Here is a 20,631-nt window from a genome sequence, read left to right on the forward strand (position 1 = left end):
AGTCCCATGCTTATTACACGTTAGGCACTCAAAAAAACCAGTCACTCTTTCTATGACTGTTATGAATGTGAATAAGAAGGTTCAGTGTATTTCTAACATATCTCAAGTTTATAGCTGCCTTTGGGATAAATAAAGCAGGATTCAGGAAGAGAAGCCTGGGCAACTCTCTGTGCCCAAGCTATTTCCCCACCACAGAAGAGATAAAACAAGGACTCTGTTCTTTGTAAGTTACCATGAGTTAAATGTACAAAGTCGCTTCCTATAAATATTGCTTAAACTAAACATCTACCTTGAACTTCCTTCAGTCTACAAGTGGCTGTGCTCCGGTCTGTGAAATGACCATAATCCTGAATTTCAACAAAGGTTATGTTACAGAATGAAAAGAACTCTGAGGAGAGGGAAGTGGGTGGTGGAGGCTGGCAGGTTCATCAGTATCAGGAACTCGCCAGGTATTCCTGGGGTGGAAATACAGCCACGACTTCATGAGACTGCACCAAGCCCAAGACCATTCCATTTTCCCACACTTCATAAGCGATCCTTGAATAAGAAAAGCCAAAGGACCATCATCATATCACTGATCGCACCTAAGGGTTTTTGTTGTTTTTTTTTTTTTTTAAATAGTGACACTGACATCGCCAAGGTGGCAGGCAATCCTTTTCAATGCACATTGTGAAAATGTTTATCTATCCCCAATATCGAGAGGAACATGCTGCTAAGGACGTGTTGGTAAGCTAGAAGGATGCAGTAAAAAGGAATCACGTAAGCCTGTCTGCTTGAACTCTTAATGTATTTAGTTTCATGGTGAGATCCTCCCAGATTGGCTTCTATTCAGTCGTATCTTGACCTTTCCTTGGAGAAAGGCCATGTTCATCTTTATGAACTCTGCCAGTGGAGTCAGAAAGCATATATAGCTGTTCTCCAGGCCTATCAAGTAGTCCTGACATCAGCTTCAGCTGGTGACTGGCAGGGTCCCTTTTCAGATGTACTTGCACATCATCTAACGTTCAGAATTATCTCCCTCCGTATTCAGTTTCAACTGGCACTAAAGAAACCAGAGACTTTCTTTTGCGACTAAAGTGAGGCCCTCTACCCCCCCCCCGCCCCCGCCCCCCCGCATCTCCTCCAGGGCAGTCATGTGTAAGAGTCAACTCTAGCCCAAACATAATTAGACCATCTTCTGATACCTATCTAGGAGCACTGCTTTCTTCCTTAAACGTATGCCAAGTTTCCACTTTCGAGAAGTTAAATTGCCATATAAAAATGCCCTGGTGATGATGAGTAATTAGACACTGTAATGGAAAATTAACTGTGTTTTTATTTAGAGCATTCATTTTCACAAGACTTTTTTTTTCTAACTGCTATTAAGCTGCAATAAACATAAATTAAATCCTGAGAGTTTGCAAAGGTTTTCTGGTTAAAAACAAACAAACAAACAAACAAACAAACAAACAAACACTTCTCATTCTGGAACCGTTTGTTTTGTTAATATCACCAAGTTTATACAGGGTTCTGAATTGAACCCCATTATTAATACATTCTGATGTCAATTTTAATCCCGTCAACTGTGCTGTAGAGGAAGAAATAACCACTCCAATCTCACAGGCAGCTAACGCAGAGACAGGCACCAGAGAGGCAGCCGAGAAGGGCTTGTTACATGCGTCAAGGGCCTTCACCCGAATAGCCACAGTCCCTCTCTTTTTCCCACTTTGTCATGCTGCTTCCGAGGGAAGTGGGCCACTTACAGGCGTGGTTCCTGACAGTTCGGAACACCCGTAGGCTCTGGGCAGCCCTCGGTGAAGAGGCTGATCCAGCTGTGAACGTGGGGTTCATCTCTGGTGTCACACTGAAAAGCACCAGCTCCATGAGCCGTGGTGTAAACCAGCATTCCCCAAAGAACGATGTCAAAGGAGGTTTAAATCTGTACATCTCAACCCAATCCCTACAGGCCCTCTGTTCCAATCCTCTGGTCCCACATTCCACTGAAAAGTTCATCAGCGGGTTCGGCCACAGGCCCTGGGTTAACTTCAATTTGGAGCTGGATTCACGCAGCCCGCACGCTGGCGGGGCAGGTTCTGGGACACCCACCAAAGTTCACAGGATTAGTACAGATGAGGGAGACTCAGATCGCATGGCCTACCTAAGCTTTTCATCTCTGTTCCTCCCAGACTGCAAAACAACATGCAAATGACACCTAAAAATGCTTTTGGCTTAACATTTTTTCAGTCTCCCCTCAGTGAATGCTGAATGCTGGGCAGGGCCCAGACTCCGGGTGGCTCGTTTTAAAGGGTCCGGCACGTATGGAAGCAAAATCAACTTTAGCCATTTACTATCCATGCACCGACAGGTATCTCAGAAGCCCCATGAGTTCTGCTGGGGGGTGGGGGGGAGGTCAGGCTGAAGGACAAGGGCTTCGTGCAACACTGAATGGAGAAGCGTCAGGAGTTCTAGGGAAACCCGCTCTTTTACTTTTTCCCTACTCCTTCCCTTTTCTTTTTTTTTTTTCATTTTAATCTCTCCTTACAATTTAAACAAGCTTTTATAATCCTTACTGCTTTCCTATAGATTCTTGGGATAGATACATTCAAGCTAACAATCTTTTCACTTAGATTCCCTAGGTAGGTTAAATAAAACTAGCAACTTTATGCAGTCCACGCTTGTACCCAATGCAGTTTTAATCAAGAGAGGTACAACCAACAAGAACTTGAGCAGACTGGCTTCATTAAGGAGTTACCGTCTACACCATTTCATTTTGGTTGTATTTCACGGGATTAATATGATAGTTCGGTTGGTGATAACACCCTTTAGGTGGAGTTCAAAGACAAAATTCTACATGGTAAGCAAAAATATTAAATTGTCATAATGTTCCCCTATCCCAATTCCAAACTGCCCATCATATGTTCTAGAGAAGAACAAAGAAGGGCTCAGTAGTGGGTCTACAGGTAGTTTAGAGGAATGTTTAAAGTATCCCAACTGCGAGTCAAGGTTTACAATAAACTTAAACACAAGGACTCAATAACAGTGCCATCACCAAGCAAGTATAAATAGCTGTAGAATGAAATTATTAAATTAAATAATACAAAAGACTGTAGACATTTGGAGAGGCATTTTAACATGTGAACTATACATTCTCCCATGGGTTATTAGGAAAATCAGAACCGGAGAAGAAGCTGCTAATAAACTCTATTCACTAGTTCAAACTGACTCCGAAGGGTCCCCTGAGCCTCCCTGTTTAACAAAGGAATTACAAAATTTAAGGAGTAAATGAGACAACAGCTGAGGATCCCAGAAGAGCGCAGCTCCAAATATATTCTGACCCTGGATGAGTCCTATATCCTGTGCACCCCTCATTTTATTTACCCTTAGAATGGGAACAGGAGAAGCAGTTATAAGTAATTGCTAATAAAAGCCTATTTGCCTCTGGCAGAAATGCAAATGCTTGGTGATAATGATCATTCTCCCAAACCCCAGTTTACATTTTTCCATTAACATTTCAGTCCTCAATGCTCAGGTTCCCAAGATCCTGTGGGTTTTGGTCTTAGACTAACAGACCAAGCTGAGATTTGGGGAATCACGGGAGCCAACTCCACAAAGCAATAACTGGCTGTCCAACTCCCAAAGAAGTCATTACACATGTCCCCACCTCATTTCATTTTTCACTGGGATGACACCCAATCTTTGTGATCAAAATGAACCCAAGGACACCACCCGAAAGAACTTGTTTCTCTTGGACCCACCAAAGGATAAAATGTTCTCAATGCCATCTCTTAAGATAAACACCCTTCCCCAAATGCCCCTTTTAATTGGCTGGTTGACTGTCCCTTGGGTGTGAGTACACGGATTTATCCCGGGTGTGTAACCAAATTGGAAAAGTCTTCTCGATTTCTGAGTCCCCTAACGAGAAGGGCAGCAGTGCCCAGTGTGGACTGAAAGTGTCTAAGCACTGATGTGACCCCAGCACTTCACAAAAAAAAACTATATTCTAACTGGGGAGATTAGATTAGATTCTAACTGTGACCTCTGCGAACCCTTCCAGCTCTGTAACCGCAACAGTCAGCTCGACACGACTGGCCACCGAAGGTCACCAGGAAATCCAACAGAACCATTCCACCGGAGAAGGAGAAAGGAATTAGCCTATAGGTTTTGGTGGATTATTTTAAAAAGCCCTGTGCTGGCCACAGGCTGAAAATGTCCCAAATATCTACAATTCACCTTTCCCCCAAAATGTGCATGTGCAAGTCTAGGGCAATTCTAGGTTATAAGTATAAGTAATTATAATAAAACTCTAAGTAATCAGCACAGTAGGTTGGTTTCTCGGCATCCCCATGAAAACCCGTAGGATAAATTGTATCCTTGTTTTTGTGAAGCAGGCTATTCATCGTTTCCAAACAATCCTCAAATTTAGAAACCGCCTGTTTCTAAAGGTCAAACTGAAAGAGAGAGCCTTCAAAAACGACTCTGCCAGTATCTTTGCAATGGATTCCAGCCTGAGGAACCAGATTTCTCCAAGCTACTCTTCCCCCCAAGAAACGTTAATCACAACCAAAAAGGTGAAATAATGTACTCAAGAGTTAATAGTATTTATGACATCCTCAACTGCACCTCAGTTTTGGTTTTTAATCTGTCAATGTTCTAACACGTATGAGAGAATGTTAACGGATTTCTAAACGGCAGTATATTCCCATTCTAATTGGGGATTGCTGTTACCAGATTTAAACAAAACAAAACAAAACAAAACAAAACAAACAAAACACGTTACACACTAAATAAATTCCAAACATATTTCACCCCTCATAGATGGTCTGAATAACAAACTTTTTTTTTTTTTTTCAAATGGAGGCTCTCTTTGGGCTTAGTTGGTTTTTTCTTTTTTTTTAATTTTATTTTAAATTTAATGACAAATGTTCCTTTAGCTTGGCCTCAAAGGATAGGATTCCAGTCCTCCCTGCCTATTTTGTGATGTAGAACATCTCTTGGGAAACTTCAGTAAATTTAGAGACAGCCTCCTAAGCCTAAAATTACTGCATTTGTAATAAGAAAGGGCCTGTTAAAACAAACAACAATTTTTTTGGAGGTGAGTATTCCATCAAGGTTAGAGTGTCTAATAATAAATGACTGTCAGGTGATGATCTGCCTGATGAAAAATGTTTCCATTTCTCAGTTTACTTGAATACATGTTCCTCTGCCTGAGGAGATTCAGTACCATAAATTGGCATCTGGATTACTAAATCTAAACAACAAGGACTACTTAATTATGTAGAGGCTTTTTAAATGCTGTGGCTTTTGTTCCACCCCAATTTTATATACTTATTGTGCAGGGTGGTAACTTTTTTTATTCTTATTTCATTATTTTACCAGGCAAGGTTCACTTCTGGTAGTTATTTAAATCTTAAGAACAGCAAACCAAACGATGAGAAAGTTCAGTAATTTTAATTCCAATTTGTGCCTTTCACTTGATTTGAACTTTTTATACATCAGTTCTATGAAAAGTACTAAATAATTATCTTTATCCAGCAAATGTATATTTACATATATAGTTGTATGATGAATGCCAGCAACTTATTGCCAGTTTTTTAATTAATAAAAAAAGATTAAGTTTATCCAGTCTAAGATTTTTGATCTTGAACATAACTGTTAAAAACAACAAAAATGCTTTGAAAGTGTGGTATTTGCAAAACCCTTGAGAAGTCACTAATGGGATTCCCATGATCTAATACACGTAAGGCTTTAACTGTAATTGTAAACCCACTAAAGGCTTATGATCCGAAAGTATGGACTATTGTAGCCAGTTTTTATGGGCTTAATTCCACTGGCAAATCCCAGTTTCTATATTTTAAATCTCAACGAGAGCAAAATCATGACCTTTTCAAAAGAACAATCTAAAGAAAGTAAACACTGAAATGACAGGGCAAGAAAACCATTACCAACAACCACCCTTTCATACGAACCATCAATGAACTTCAAAAGCACAAGGCTAAGCAAAACTTTCAGCTCGTGATATATGTACAATTCACCCTTAACAGTCTCAAAACTACATATGAATCAACTTACTTCCTTCCGACTGATTTCCCATATAAGGTTTAGTGAAATACAGAACTTACTCAGCCCGTATTAATGACTGGACCTCTGTTTTCTGAGCAATTTATTCTTTTTTTTTTTTTTTTTTTAGCATGTTATTACTATGATCCAATTCTGTGACTGCTAAAAGCCAGGAAAACTGCCTTCAGGACAACACACAGCAGAAACTCGCTAAAAATTGTGCCGGGCCTGCGTCACACCTAGGTGTTCAGATTTGTTCTGTTTTGTCCTAGGGTCCTGCAGGAGGGCAATGTCTTAGCAGGGTGCATTGAAATTTGTGATTAAATCTTATTTTTCCTCAAAGGTGTCTGAGTTATTATAGCACATGATAATTTATGCTCATTACAAGATTCAGCCTACTTCCCCTACCCAATATATATGTAGTCTATTCATTCGAGGGTTTGCACATGGCAGGCACATAAATGTAAAAATATACACATCAAGGATATCTACCACGTTCCTAAAGTGTCTTAGTTGTTTCTTGTCTCATATACTTCTTGGTTCTTAAAATTCGGGATTGCAAGTCTTGTGATGGCCTATCAGGCCTAATCCCACCTTACAGATAAAATTTATTTTATGAAGGTATAACTGAATATAGTATTCATCTTAGAACCAAATACATGTAGGAACAACTTGGTTTTGAAATAACTTTGCTGTATGTATTTGGGACAATCCAAGAAACCAAGGATTCCAAGAACTATGTACTAGAAGCTTCAGGCCTGAAAGTTAAAAAAAAAAAAAAGTCTTTTAAAAACACTGCCAGCAATAATAATAATAATAATAATAATTAAATAAAAACACTGCTAGCTCTTTGCTTTACTTTTTCAATATAACTAAATTATCTCATGGCACCCATGCCACAAACATAAACTCAAAGTTCCTTTTCGTTGGGAAATACTAAATGTTTACCTTCAGTTGAAACCACAGCTGATAACTTATTTTTTTTATAAAAGTTGCTTCAACTTTTTTTTTTCTATGCCTGCTTTTCGATAGCCTAAATCCCTCGAATGCCAGGGTGCACTTTGAAACTTGGAGCTTCTCTTAATGCACTCAAAGCTTTAAAAATGCCTTTGGACTTACTTTCCACACAAACCTACGACTTTTTCAATGTATTTATTAAATGTTATCTTTCCTATTGGCCTGAGTTAGGTCTTGTGGATAGAGGAAACCAGACGTGAAGAATGTTTTTATTGTTATGCCTGTTGTTTTCTTAGTCACTTAAAACAAAAAGAGGTGACCTCCTCAGCTTGCATGCACCACAACGCGACGTCTTCCAGAACTACCGCCACAGAGGGAGATCCTTTTAAGTGAAGTTCAAGGATTTCTGGATCTTGTGGAGAACCTCAGGATACTGATTAACTTGTAAAACTCCCAGGGGAGACAAGAGGAGATTGGACAAGTTAACTCGAGGGGAGCCGCAACACCACGTCCTGAAACAACGATTCAGGCGTTGAACCGGGTCAAGTGTTTGAACTTTCCGGCCGAAAACCACAGCGGCGCTGGGAAGGGGGTAGCTCTTCTCCCGCGAGCAGGATCGCCCGCGCTGCAGTAGCGGCCGCTCCTAGGGGGCCGCTACCTCCACTCCACTTCCAAGCTCGCGATCGACACCTTGCCCGGCCCTTCCCAGGTCGCGGACGCCTGTGCGATGCCCGCCGCTGCCTAGTTTAGCCCCCCACCCCGGGCCGGCGCACAACACAAGAATCCCCGCGACCCTTCCTTTCGCCCTCCCGCGGGAGGTCGAAGGCGGGAAAGCTCCCGACAACGGCGCGAAAGCTACCGCACCCCACTAACCACCACCACCCCCGCTCTGCGGCGGCGCGTCTTACCGGTACAGGAGTGCAGGGGCTTGGGTCGCACGACCAGCGACGGGCACACGGAGTAGAGGGAAAGTTTCTCAAAGTAGTCGCAGGTCTCCTTGGAAAGGATCTCGTCGATCATGAAAGTCTTGTAGCGCCGCCTGGCTGCTTTGAGTTGGCCGGGCGAGCTCAGCCTCAGCTCCGCGTGGCAGTGCATGGTGAGCCGGGGAGAGCGCCGGCCGGCCGGGGCCGCGGGGGCTGGCGCGCCGGCGGGGACCTCAGCCCGGCTCCTCGGCCGCCGGGAGGCGGCGGGCTCGGGAGGCGCGCGGAGGGGAGCGGGCACTGGGCGCGCCGGCCGCGCGTCTAGATCAGCATCTTCGCCGAGCCTTTTTGGGACAGCGCAGCTGTCAATCAGCGCGCGCTTCCTGCGGGGCCTGGTGCGGAGCCGCGCCGAGGGCCGGCCGCCGAGGGGCGTCGGCGCCCACCCCACCCAGTCCGCCCGTGCGAGCCGGCCGCGGACCTGCACGCCTCGAGCCCGCCTCTCTCGCTCGCCTCCTCCCGCCTCGCGGCGTCTCGCGCTCCTCTGCCAGCCTCTCTATTTTAAGACACTCGCTTTGGCTCTCCACCCCGCCCCCCTCCTGGGACGAGCTCCAGGTGTGTGTGCCGAGGGTGCGCGCGCGGGTGTGCGCGCCGTGCGGGGAGCGCGCGCCGCCCCCGCCCGCGGGCCGGGCCTCGGCCGCTCCTCCGGGACCCGACCCCGCGCGTCTCCTTGGAGGTCCGGTACTCTCCACCGGCCACCCGGGGCGGGGGGCGGGGGGCGGGCAGGCGCGCCTAGTTCTCCCACTAGGAAGAAGTCGAGTCCTTGCTGAGGCTCCCGAGGCTGCGGGCCCCAGGGCTGGCGCCCCGACGACCCGCGGGTCCTTCTACCCCGTTTCCCAAGGACCCTCGGCGCTCCCTCGAGTTCCCTCCACGCGCTTGCCTCCAGCGGAGCCGCAAACCTGACCGCCCCCCACGAGATCCCAAACCGTAAATGACCCTTGCCCTGACCGTTATCCCAATAATGAATTGTAAAAATAAAAAGTAATCCCCCAAAGGCGTGCGTTCTTTTTTTTTTTTTAAGTTTTAGCAAAAGGTTTTAAACCGTTTTCGCCGCCGGAAGAGCCAGCGCAGCACGATCCCGCGGTGCCTGCGGGCCCTCGTGCCATCAGCCCCACTCGCGGCGGCTCATCGCCGGCCGCTCCCAGCCGCGCGTCTTAGGTTCCCGGTTCCCTCGAGACGCTGAGCGTTCGGAGAGCCGCGAGGACACGTGCTTACTGGGGGGGGGGGGGGGGGGGGGCTTGCCTTCTTCCTGCTGGGCTCCTAACCTCCAAGTCTGTTCCAACCAATCAATATCTGTAGGAACTTATGCGTTCTATTGGAATTGGTGGGCGAGAGGGGCCCCGCCCGGTCTCCGCGCCCCGGACGGCTCCCGCTGCCTGCGTCCTAGCACCCCGCCCGGCGGCCGGCCGAAACCGCCCGCTGGCACCGGTTTCCCACGATTTTGTCTCCGAACTGGTGTGCGTGGGGCCAGAAGGAAAATGCACGAGAGGGAGATGTCGAATGACGGACGCGGACGGCCTTCTCCCAGACCGAGTTTGGGGCTGGGGACATCCCGCTCGGAACCTGCAAGCGGCCCGGAGTCGCGGCGGGCTCGCTGCGGAGCTGCTCGCCTAGGAGTCCGAGTCGCCGCGGAAGCAAGCGGACGCGAGCCCCTGGGCGGGTGGTTCAGGTCGAACGGAAGGGACACACCTGGAGGACTAATAAGTAGGCACTTAGAGAACATAAAGAGCAATAAACCGGATCAGAGCCTAGTATCAGACAGGGCCGGCAGGGAGACTTTGGGGAGCTTCATTCCCGAAGTGTTCACGTGTGCCAGCGTCCCCACTCGTCCCCTCCTCTCCATTTAGAATGGTTTTCGTTTGTTCTCCTTCTCCACGCACAGGCGGCTCGAGGGCCCGCGAAGACTGCGGCTAGGTGTCCCGGCGGCGGCGCGCCTCCCGCCACAGGGACTGTAGGTCGTCGCGCTGGGCCCAGGAGCGCCCCGGGCCCCAGTGGCCAGTAGTCCCCGCCGCCTGTCCTCTGTCCGGCGCCTGGCAGAGGACCGCTCCCGGCTCGGCTCGGGCCCCGTCGCACGATGCCAGCCCAGAGGGGTTCTCCAGGGCTTGGGCGGAGCGGGGACCAGCTGCTCCACGAGCTATGGACGGGTCCCAGGGGCGCGGCGCTCGCGCCGAGGACAATTTGGGGTAGGGGGTTATATTTTCTCCCTGGCGAGCGCGGAGATGTTGGCAGGCGCCGAGAAACCGAGTGTTTGGTGGGATTCGAGAGCGCGCGGCGTGGGGAGGACCCCACCGGCAGCGCACACCTCCAGGAGTGCTCCAGCGCCTGGGGCGCCGCACCTGAGTGACAGCCTCTCCTTTTACCGGGCGACCCAGGAGAGGGACTCAGCGTTACCCGTGTGGACTGTCCGGTCCTGCCGGGCGCTTTGGGGACGCGCTTATTCCGAGTTACTCTTCCCGGGCCAGTCTTTGCATGGCTCTTTTTCCCCTGCACCTCTTGTCTCCTTTTCCAGACTTATTCCCCCTCCTCCTCCCCGTCTGGCTCTCTCCGCCCCTTTAACCGCCTTAACTCCTCTCCTCTTCTTCCTTCCCATTCATCCCTTTGCCCCCCCCACCCCCTTCCCAGCACTTCGGCCTCCCCTCCCCTGTGTAACGTCTCCCTTCTCTTTTCTCTTCGACCCTCCTCTTCTTCACCCCATCTTCCATCCTGGTTTCTCTCTTTCTTTCTCCCCTTCTCTTCCTTCCCTTGCTCCTTCTCCTCTTCCTCTCTTCCTTCCCTCTCTTCAAACCCGGATCTGCAGCCGCGCTCCTGTGTCCCTGCGTCGCGGCGCTGCCACACGGGGGGCTGCAGGCAGCGCGTGGAGGGAACAGCGAGAAAGTCCTCACCGCCTTGCGGGAGGCAATCGCCCTCGCCTCTCTTGGCCTCGCCCCATCCCCGAACCTCCGCTCACCGCTTGGCCTCTGGACCACGGGCTCAAAATTTGCTCACACTCTCCCGCACACTGCCCTTCGATTTGAAATCTAACGCGTTTTAAATAGCTAAAGAATTTCTATTCAACTCCTTGGATTTTCCACTTTTTCCACCTCGCAGAGGGGGTCTGAGGGCACAAGACTCAGATGTAGGGGGGAGAGAGAGATTCCAGATCCCGGGAGTCTGGAGCCTCGAGCTGTCTGTCGCTTATAATCAAAGCTGAGCCTCCATTTTTTCATTATAAATGGTAATCGTAATACCTACCTACTTCACAAGGTTGGCCTTTCATAATCCATGCCTTTACACAAGCTTTTCCCTTTATGGGAACGCCCTCCACAGCCTACCCCCTCCCTCCATCCCTGCCTGAAAAACTAGTTCAAGACCCATCTCAAATGTCACCTCCTCTGTGAAACGGTTCCCCACTCCCCAAGGCTGTTGATTCCTACCTCGGTGGTAGTGGTTCCTTTGCTGCATTATCTTTTACATGTTTGTTTCACTCACTGGACAATGAGCTCCTGGTGTTTTACTCATCTTGTATAACCAATGCTAGCATGGCACCTGGCACATAGTAGGTTCTCAGTAAGTGTGTCATGAATAAATGAATGCACGAAAGCTGAGATGATTCCATAACGTGTGTGTGAAAGACCCAAGCATATAATGGGACTTGAAATCTTAACTTGTACTGAATTGGTCTTTCTCCTCAAATGAGTCTTTGCCTCTCTCTTTTCTTGATATTTTTGGTTTTTTAGCAATGGCATCTAGCCCAATTCCCATTTTGCTCCCATCTCTCTCTTTTCCCTCCCTCTCTCCTTCTCTCAGACTGTAAAGGGCTTCTGTGGGAGGAAGCACACCCCAGCTGTCAATCATGAAGTGGGGCTTTGGTCAGGAATAGTCAGGGGTTTAGTTTCCAACATTAATGAAGTGGCTGGAACAGCAAACATCTGCCAAAGAGACTCAAACCTTTTCCAGCTGCTGGAGACGCACAGACACTTCCCAGCCTCCTGTGACTCTACCCAGGCAGTGTCTGCCCTGGTGCCCAGGGAGGGGAACACACACAGAGAGGAACAGAACCGTCTGCAGTGAGCTTCGCTTGGGCAGGCATGGAAAGGGATAAAAATTCAGGAAATCAGCCCCCCATTCCATCTGGCACCTGATTCCTGGGGACAGAGCCCAGCCAGAAAGAAGGGGACAAGGACATCTTTGCAACGTTAGGAGGCTCAGACAGTCAAACACCAAGAAATCCCTCTTTCCTACTTCAGTTCACACCTGGTATCTCCACTCAACTAGAACTCATAAAATTTAATAAAACAAAGTGGTTTTTAAAAATTCTAGGGCAGCATTGAAATTGCATGCAGGCTTTCACCCTAGATGAACTCAGCTTGATTTTTAGTTTATCCTTTTATAACCTTGGGCTATGTGTCAACGTAGATCTTCAGAAGCAGCCACACCAAAGGTCTTATAAATACATTTCCAATCTCTTTTCTCCAAAGAAGGGAAGGGGGACAAAAGAACTTTTTATATTCTAGTAAAGTGTATTTAATAACTTGTATTTCAGTTGCTGAGTTTTGAAATTGTTTCAGACACGTAAAAGCAAAATAGGGAAAGCCTTGTAAGTTAATATTCCCCTGGGCCCCAGGGCCATGCCCACACTGCCGTCTGTGGAGCCCAGCACGGCAGCCTTGCACAACAAAAAGTTAAAGGTGGTATACAAGGAGGCTAGCTTATTTGTAATGATGATATTAATTTACAAGAACTGCTCTCATACACGGTAAAGCATCGTTTCAAGAGAGGGCACAAATGTAATCCACAAATGAGCTTGGGAAGGTCTGAGTAAGTCTTTCTGTCTTTTCTCAAAACAGTTTTCTGGAGGAAAAGTTTAAACTGAAAAAATAACCCACAAAAACCTAAGACAATTAACTATATCTGCAGAGCTCTAAAATGTTATGAAGACTGGAAATGCAGTTAATTGTGCAAATGTTTCCAAATTTTTAATAGTTTGGTATACAGGTTAAAATAATTTGTTTTGTGGGGTGCCTGAATGGCTCAGTTGGTTGAGCGTCTGACTCTTGGTTTTGGCTCAGGTCACGATCTTATGGCTTTGTGGGTATGAGCCCCTAGTAGGGCTCTGTGCTGGCAGCTCAGAGCCTGTTTGGGGCTCTCTCTCTCCTCTCTCTCTCTCTCTCTCTCTCTCTCTCTGTACCTCCCCCATTTGTACTATTTCTGTCTCTCTCAAGATAAACTTTAAAAACATTATTTAAATCAAATAATATCATTAGTTTTGCGAATCCTTTCCCTTTCTTACTGGTGTTATCGTGACCTGAGACAGCCCTATTGCTGCCAATGGCCTGTGTGCTTTGATTATCTCAACTGACATAGCCAGGCAAATAAAATTTGATCTCTCCTATCTTTGTCATAATGTGGTGAAAATAAATATGAGTGTTTAGAGCATCCCTGGCCTCGACATCATTTTTCTCCACAGGATAACCCTTCACCAAGGAGAGAACTACAAACAGAAAAGGTACATCTCAATGTGCAGTGGGGCAGAGCCCTGGGGTAAGTGGAAAAAACCTTTGAGCCAGGCAAATCTGGGTTCCATCCTGGCCAATCACTTAGTAACTCCCCTGACCTCTGGTCTCCAACCATAACATGTGGGCGATGGCAGCCAACTGGAGGTTTGCTGAAAGAGTCCATGCAAGATCGTGTGCATGGCACTCCCACCACCTTTGCCCTGAGTTCAATTGGCGACCAAAAACCATCACCCCAAAAACCTGCTTTTTAAAAAGCATCAGAGCCTTTGCTATTTTGCTGTGTTTGGGTTTGGGTTTTGCTCCATGTTCAAAACCCAGGATCCACCGAGAAATAAAAAGTGGGGGAAGGAGGAAGCAGAGGAGTATGTGACTGTTGTTCACTAAAAGGAAATGGCCTGGCCACCAAGAGTCCCCAAGTGCTACTTAACATCTGGCACCTACAGCCACAGACTCAGCACATCTGCAGGTGTCAATCATTCTAACGAGCACTTCGCAAGAGACTGACTCATTTATAGTTGTTACATTTTCTTGTCTGCAAAAAAAAAAAAAAAAACAAAAAACACACAAAAACAAAACCAAACCAAAAAACAACAAACAAAGAAACAAAGCAAACCTGATCCTGCACCCACTGGGTGACATCCCATTCAAATCATCTCATAAAATATTTTTATTCTCTCCTTTGCCTCAAGCAGGCCAGGTTGGGTTTCTCATGAACTCTTTGTCATGTTCCCTAACACAGGGCTAGTCAGCAACCCAGCAAGGCAGGATCTCAGAGAACAGGCACTTAGCAGTGGGACATTCACATGGCCCGTAATCGAGGACAAGCAGGCTCTTGTGTCAGCCAGCGCAGGGAAAGACTCGTGGGGCCAGTCGGCCTTCTGAACCCATGAAGGTAAAACAACACTCATGAGAGCTTTGAATGATTAAAGAAATTTGCTGGTATGATTGTCGTTTGCGAATACAGAAGAACATTTACCAAGGACACCGGGTGCAGTGTGCCAGTCAGAGAATGTAATGGTTTCTGTGTTCTAGGTTCCGCAGAAAGAAGGAGCTTGTACAAACTCGTGGACATAGGTGCTAATCACCCACTTAGGTCTACGCAGAGAGGGTGTGCCTTTGTGTGCATGCCTGCCTGGGCTCATGGTCTGTAGACTTTTTTTTTTTTTTTTAAGAGGGATGAAAAACTGGGTAAGAAAGAGGAACTTTTAAAAAGGGGGAAGGAGGTGTGGCACCTGGGTGGCTCAGTCGGTTAAGCGTCCGACTTTGGCTCAGGTCATGATCTCACGGTTGGTGAGTCCAAGCCCCTTGTCTGGCTCTGTGCTGACAGCTCAAAGCCCAGAGTCTGCTTCAGGTTCTGTGTCTCCCTCTGTCTCTGCCCCTCCCCTGCTCTCTCTCTCTCTCTTTTTCTCTCAAAAATAAATAAACATCAAAAAAAATGTTTTTAAGGGGGAAAGGAGAGACATTTGAAAATCTTGTTGGCTAAACAAATTCAAGACAAATCCATAATCTGTGGAGAAAAAAGAAAAAGGAGCCGAGTTGCCCAGCCAAAACTTCACATTTTTAGTACCCTTCTGTCCTGGGTTCGGCCTAGGTTACAATGCAGGCCTTCATGCATGGAACAGCATGTAGACCATTTCCTTTTTGAAGAAATAAACCCCAATTTGAAATATTTCTTACGAAGACAGCCTCGTTAGAGAAAATTGACCTCTGTGAGCTATTTAGAGTGAATGTTTTTATTATCAGGAGAGATTACAATGCGGCAGATACGCTCAAGCAAAATGGTCCTTGCTTACTTTCAAAAGTTACAGGGGTGCTCAGATCTAAATCAGCTATAAATTACCGAAGTAAATGAATGGGGTGATGCCAATCTCTGTGCATTGCCATTACACAAGCAGCCTGCCCTTTTAAAAGGGATTTGAAGTCATCACAGAACAGAGAATCCCCGATATTATTGCCAATCTACATCCTGATACGTTTACTTAAGTCAATTATTGAGTCTCTTAGATTATGTCTACATAAGCTGCCAAAACATCTGGTCATTTCAATCAGTTCGATAAAAGGTTCTGCCAAGCCAGGGGAAAAAATTAGTCAAATTAGTCCTTTGTATAGGCAGAACAATGGATTATTTTCTCAGGGAAGTCAGTAAATGGATACAGCTCAAAAGGTTTTGGTTTTCGCTTCTGAAACCAGAATACAGTCCAGAGTTCCTGAAGGAGGTTGTGATTTTTATCAAGTAAATGTTTGGGAGGTATTCTGACAGAATTTCTGTCCAAAATGTCATGGGTATGAAGATGACTTAGTCACATTTCTGAGACAGTTCTGTGCTCATTTGAATTCTATGTTCTCAAGGTTGGGACTATGCCAGAACTAGGCCAGACTGGTGTTTCCTAAATGTTGAAAAATAAAAGCGGCAATACTAGAAATCACAGAATAGTGTGTATTCCCCCTGGAACTTACTAGCGTTTCTATGAGCATGTGACCTCACTTCGGGATCCCAGCCCAACATTCTGCCCATATTACTCCATTTTCCTTTCACATTACGGTTCTCACTTACAGACTAAAAGTTCTCTGATCTGAAACGTTTTATGGAATGATTTAGTTCAGAAATCTGTATTAGAATGCAAGGTCCTGCTTGAATAAATGCATTGGAAGAACATCTTTTATGTTCATTTCAGGCAACATTAAGTACAGATAACCTACCCATGTCCGGTTTTATATGGCTTTGTTTTCTGTGTATTTATTTGAAGTCTTTTTAAAGCCACAATTAGAAATAATTATTGTTATAATTGAATAATGTAAACTTTATATTGTCTGAGATGACTCACCCTCCCCCTGAATATTCCAGAGTGCATGATCTCTTAGGCTGATGTCTGTGTATAATTTGTTAAATGTCCATAGCTTAATTGTTAAGGGTTAATTGTCAATGAATTAATGAAAACAAAAACAAACAAACAAATAAACAAACAAAAGGCTTTCTGTCTCCTTTAGGAGAGAAAATAGATCTTTACTTCAAGGACAAAGAAATTAAAAGAAATCCAATTTCCCAGGTAGGAGGAAGATGATTTTTGAAAGAGAGAAAAAGACTTGAATTTAGAACTTTAATCTGAAGTTGTATTTAGAAGTTCAACCTGAATCTTGCTTAATAAAATCTGGGGTCCAGTGAAGGAATGATGTTCATGTGGCCAAGGCTGAGGTTGGTAGGATCAAAACTTTTTGGAGAATTAGGCAGAAAGACTCTGGAACTAAGAATGGGATGAACGAGGAAGTCCAAACAGGGAAAGGAGGGTAGATTATAGTTGACTTCTTATGGAAAGAACCAGAATTTGTTTTCCATCTGTAAGGACTAATTATGCAGAGTTTATGCCTTCATCTATCTAGTATAATTTTGGAAAAGTAGGTTTTACTGCCTTGGAGACCAGAAAAGGGAAAGGACAGAAGGGAGGGTGCTGAAGAGAGGAGACACGCAGATTGGGTATCGTGAACACAGAATGTGCAGATACGTTCCTGAGGACCACAAAATGATTAACGTGCTTGAAGAGTAGGGCTGGACCTTGAATTCAAACTTTAGAATACACACGTGCGTGCGCACGTGCATGGACACACACACACACACACACACACACACACACACACACAGTAGCCTACAAGTAGGTTACTGTCCTGATGACAAACTAAGAAGTGATCTACAAGGTAATATTGTGGAATACAGAGAGATCCAAACAAAAGCGGCCAAATTAGTCACACGCTGTTTGTGGGAACATAAACTGGTATGGCATTTCTGGAAGGCAGTTTGGCATTATGTCTCAAATTCAGAATCAATCCAGTAAAGCCCAACCTAGGAATGTAAACCAAGGTTGTGGTTCTCAGACATGACTGCACACAACAACCTGGTTGGAGTGCTATGTCTCTTTCCCCAGACAGGAATCTGGAGGTGTGAGAACTGATATTTTTAAACAAGCAGCCTTCTTAATTTTGTTACCGTCTAACAAACAGATGTGAAAGAGATAATAATAAAGGCGGGAAAAGCTATAAGCAGAAGCAAATGTGTTAATTGTAAAAATCTTAAAATTGCAAGAATGGGAAAATCTCTTTCACATCTCTGAACCTCAGTTCTCTGTCTTTGCAGTAAAAACACTCAATGCCATTCCTGTGAGATTAAATAAAGATTCCACATAAAAGCCCCAGACAATGGTTGACACATTGTTAAGGATCAATAAATTCTAGGGCGCTTGGGTGGCTCAGTCGGTTAAGAGAATCACTGAATTTTGGCCCAGGTCTTGATCTCCCAGTTGGTGCACTCCAGCCTCACATCGGGATCTGTGCTGACACTGTGGGGTTCTTTGGGTTTCTCTGTCTCCCTCTCTCCGCCCCTCCCCTGTGCGTGTACTCTCTCTCTGTCTCTAAAGGTGCCTGAAGGCCTGTTCAAACATTGACAATGATTCCTTGATAGTGGAATTTCAAGGGAGTTACTTTCCTTTCTGTAGTTTTGAGTACTGCTCGATTTTACAATTAACACTTATCATCTTCCCCCCAAAACATTACATTAAGTTCAAAAAAATAAACTGTACTTCAATAACATCTTACATTTGTATAACACTTCCATTTACAGAAATTTTCCAGTTGTGTTACTTTGCGTGAACCTCACACAGTCCTGTGAATGAAAAAGGACAGGTCTCATTTCCTTTTTACAGATAAGGAAACCAAAGGTAAGTGGTTTACTTACACCCACACTGCTATCTTTGCAAATCCTAGTGTCAAACCCAGGTGTTTTTTGTTTTTGTTTTTGTTTTTTTTAGAGATAGAGAAAGAGAGAGAGAGAATCTTAAACAAGCTCTATGCCCAGCGCGGAGCCCAATGGGGTTTAATCTCAGGACCCTGGGTTCATGACCTGAACCAAAACCAAGAATCCCACACTCAACCAACTGAGCCACCCGGGCGGACCTCAAACCCAGGTCTTTTGAGCCCAACAGCATACTTTCTATGGGACAATACTCCCTCACTGATCCCAGTTAATATTTAAAAAGAGGGGGCACCTAGGCGGCTCACTCATTGAGCATCCAATTTCAGCTCAGGTCGTGGACTTCAGCTCAGGTCGTGGTCTCCCCGTTAGTGGGTTGGAGCCCTGCATGGGGCTCTTTGCTCTCAGCACACAGCCCGCTTCAGATCTTCCATTGCCTTCTCTCTCTGCCCCTCCCTGGCTCGCACTCTCTTTCAAAAATAAATTAATTTAAAATGATAATAATAAAACATTTTTAATGGATTTCTGTTTTATGAATATGTATTTTTTCTTATCCTCTGCATTAAGAAGAATACTAAGCACTTGATAAAACTTAGAAAAGTTGAATACCAGTATGCCTGATATGGCAACAGTAAAGTAAAAAAATATCAAAGTCAGGTGTTTATTTTTTTTTTAATTTTTTTTTCAACATTTATTTATTTTTTGGGACAGAGAGAGACAGAGCATGAACAGGGGAGGGGCAGAGAGAGAGGGAGACACAGAATCGGAAACAGGATCCAGGCTCTGAGACATCAGCCCAGAGCCCGACGCGATGCTCGAACTCACGGACCGCGAGATCGTGACCTAGTTGAAGTCGGACGCTTAACCGACTGCGCCACCCAGGCGCCCCAAAGTCAGGTGTTTAATACAAACCTTCACCCTTCCATGTGCCCTGCGGGTTTCGGAGGACACGAGAAATCCTCTAGAGACAGTCCCAGTCACCTGTTACAAGTTAACAGAAATTTCATGAGCCAAGAAAGTAAGTTGGCAGTTACATAGAATGGAGACCGCTGTTGGGGTTTCTCTGAGTTCTCACTGGTTTTTCAGCTCCTAGTTATCTGGCCAGAGGCATCCGACGGAGCTTTTAGGGCCAAGCAAGTTTGGCTTTCCACCGCGCCTGAAATCAGGGGACTATTCTAAGGGAGCAGCCTCGATCAAGGGCCGCGGAGTGGCTGACACTGCCCTCTCCTGGATGAAGAGGAAGCGCAGCGTCTGTGCTGTGGAATCCCGTCTCCCCCTACCGGCAGAGAAAATTACTACACCGAAGACCCGCGCTAGGGAGGTGATGAATCAGCGCCCATCGCGGTCCCACGGTTTCCGAACATTATCTCGGCGCGGACAAGCTCGGGTGGAATTTAGCAGCTATCATTCGATGGGTGTTCAGTGCAGACATTTAAGTAACTCTGCGGCCGCACAGAGTTCGGTTCTCTGCTCTGGGGGCTCCTCAACCCCAGTTCTGTGACAGAAGTGTCAGAAGTTGCTATTCTTTCCTAAAATAGTGAAGCAGATCAAGAGACACTCTTTATCTTTGCTGGCCCTAAACCCTAGTCTTAGTCCTGACAGTCTCACTATCAAAGATTTAAATTGTCGGGGCGCCTGGGTGGCTCAATCGGTTGGGCATGCGACTTCGGCTCAGGTCGTGATCTCACAGTCCGTGGGTTCGAGCCCCACGTCGGCCTCTGTGCTGTCAGTTCAAGAGCCTGGAGACTGCTTCGGATTCTGTGTCTTCCTCTTGCTCTCTTTGCCCCTCCCCCACTCACGCTCCGTCTGTCTCTCAAAAAATGAATAAACGTTAAAAAAAATTTAAATAGTCTTATACAACTTAATTCTACTTCTATTTAATAAGGGCATTTAACAAGGGAGGATACGACAAAAGCACGTAGTACAAGTAGAAAGGCTGGAGCATGCAGTTTCAAAATCCCGGACTGTGCCCGCAATACCACCGTGTAAGAGAGATCCGGCTCTCCTCTGGCATAGGTTTGGAGGCCTCAACCATAAGGAAAGGCTCACTCTCTCAAGTTAGTCTCAAGATGTAATTAGCTGATGTTGGTAGATCTCTCGTGTATTCAGCAATGTGTTCCTACTTTACATTTTAATTATGGGTCGGGTGCACCGACAGGACTCTGAATTCATAGATGACACCTGGTCTCCCTTAACTCAGGTTATAGACCCTCTTTGAAGAAAGAGAGTTGAAGGTCTGGTGGAGGAAAAATGTCAAAAGTAAAATATTAATAACAAGATGAATATGGAAGAAGGGACATAGAAAGAACTCAACATTTCCTGCCAGGAGGGAAAGCCCTGACCCCATACACCGGAAATTCAAAGCTGACTTTGCTATGTTCTCATTAACAAACACCCATATTTCCTTATCCTCTCTCTTCTTGGAATG

The 20,631-nt window shown here is 45.8% G+C and overlaps 1 protein-coding gene across 1 annotated transcript in view; it reads right to left on the reverse strand.

The window, feature by feature from the left end:
- The window catches only part of BARX2 (BARX homeobox 2), a 76,266-nt gene extending 67,801 nt beyond the window's left edge, over positions 1 to 8,465 (reverse strand). Inside the window, exon 1 of the mRNA XM_015067266.3 lies at positions 7,902 to 8,465. Within this exon, the coding sequence (XP_014922752.1) occupies positions 7,902 to 8,088 (187 nt within the window). The 5' untranslated portion in view covers positions 8,089 to 8,465. The remainder of the gene's footprint in view (positions 1 to 7,901) is intronic.
- Between the last annotated feature and the right edge of the window lie 12,166 nt (positions 8,466 to 20,631).

This window comes from Acinonyx jubatus, chromosome D1 (assembly GCF_027475565.1).
Source record: "Acinonyx jubatus isolate Ajub_Pintada_27869175 chromosome D1, VMU_Ajub_asm_v1.0, whole genome shotgun sequence".
Lineage (NCBI taxonomy): Eukaryota > Metazoa > Chordata > Mammalia > Carnivora > Felidae > Acinonyx > Acinonyx jubatus.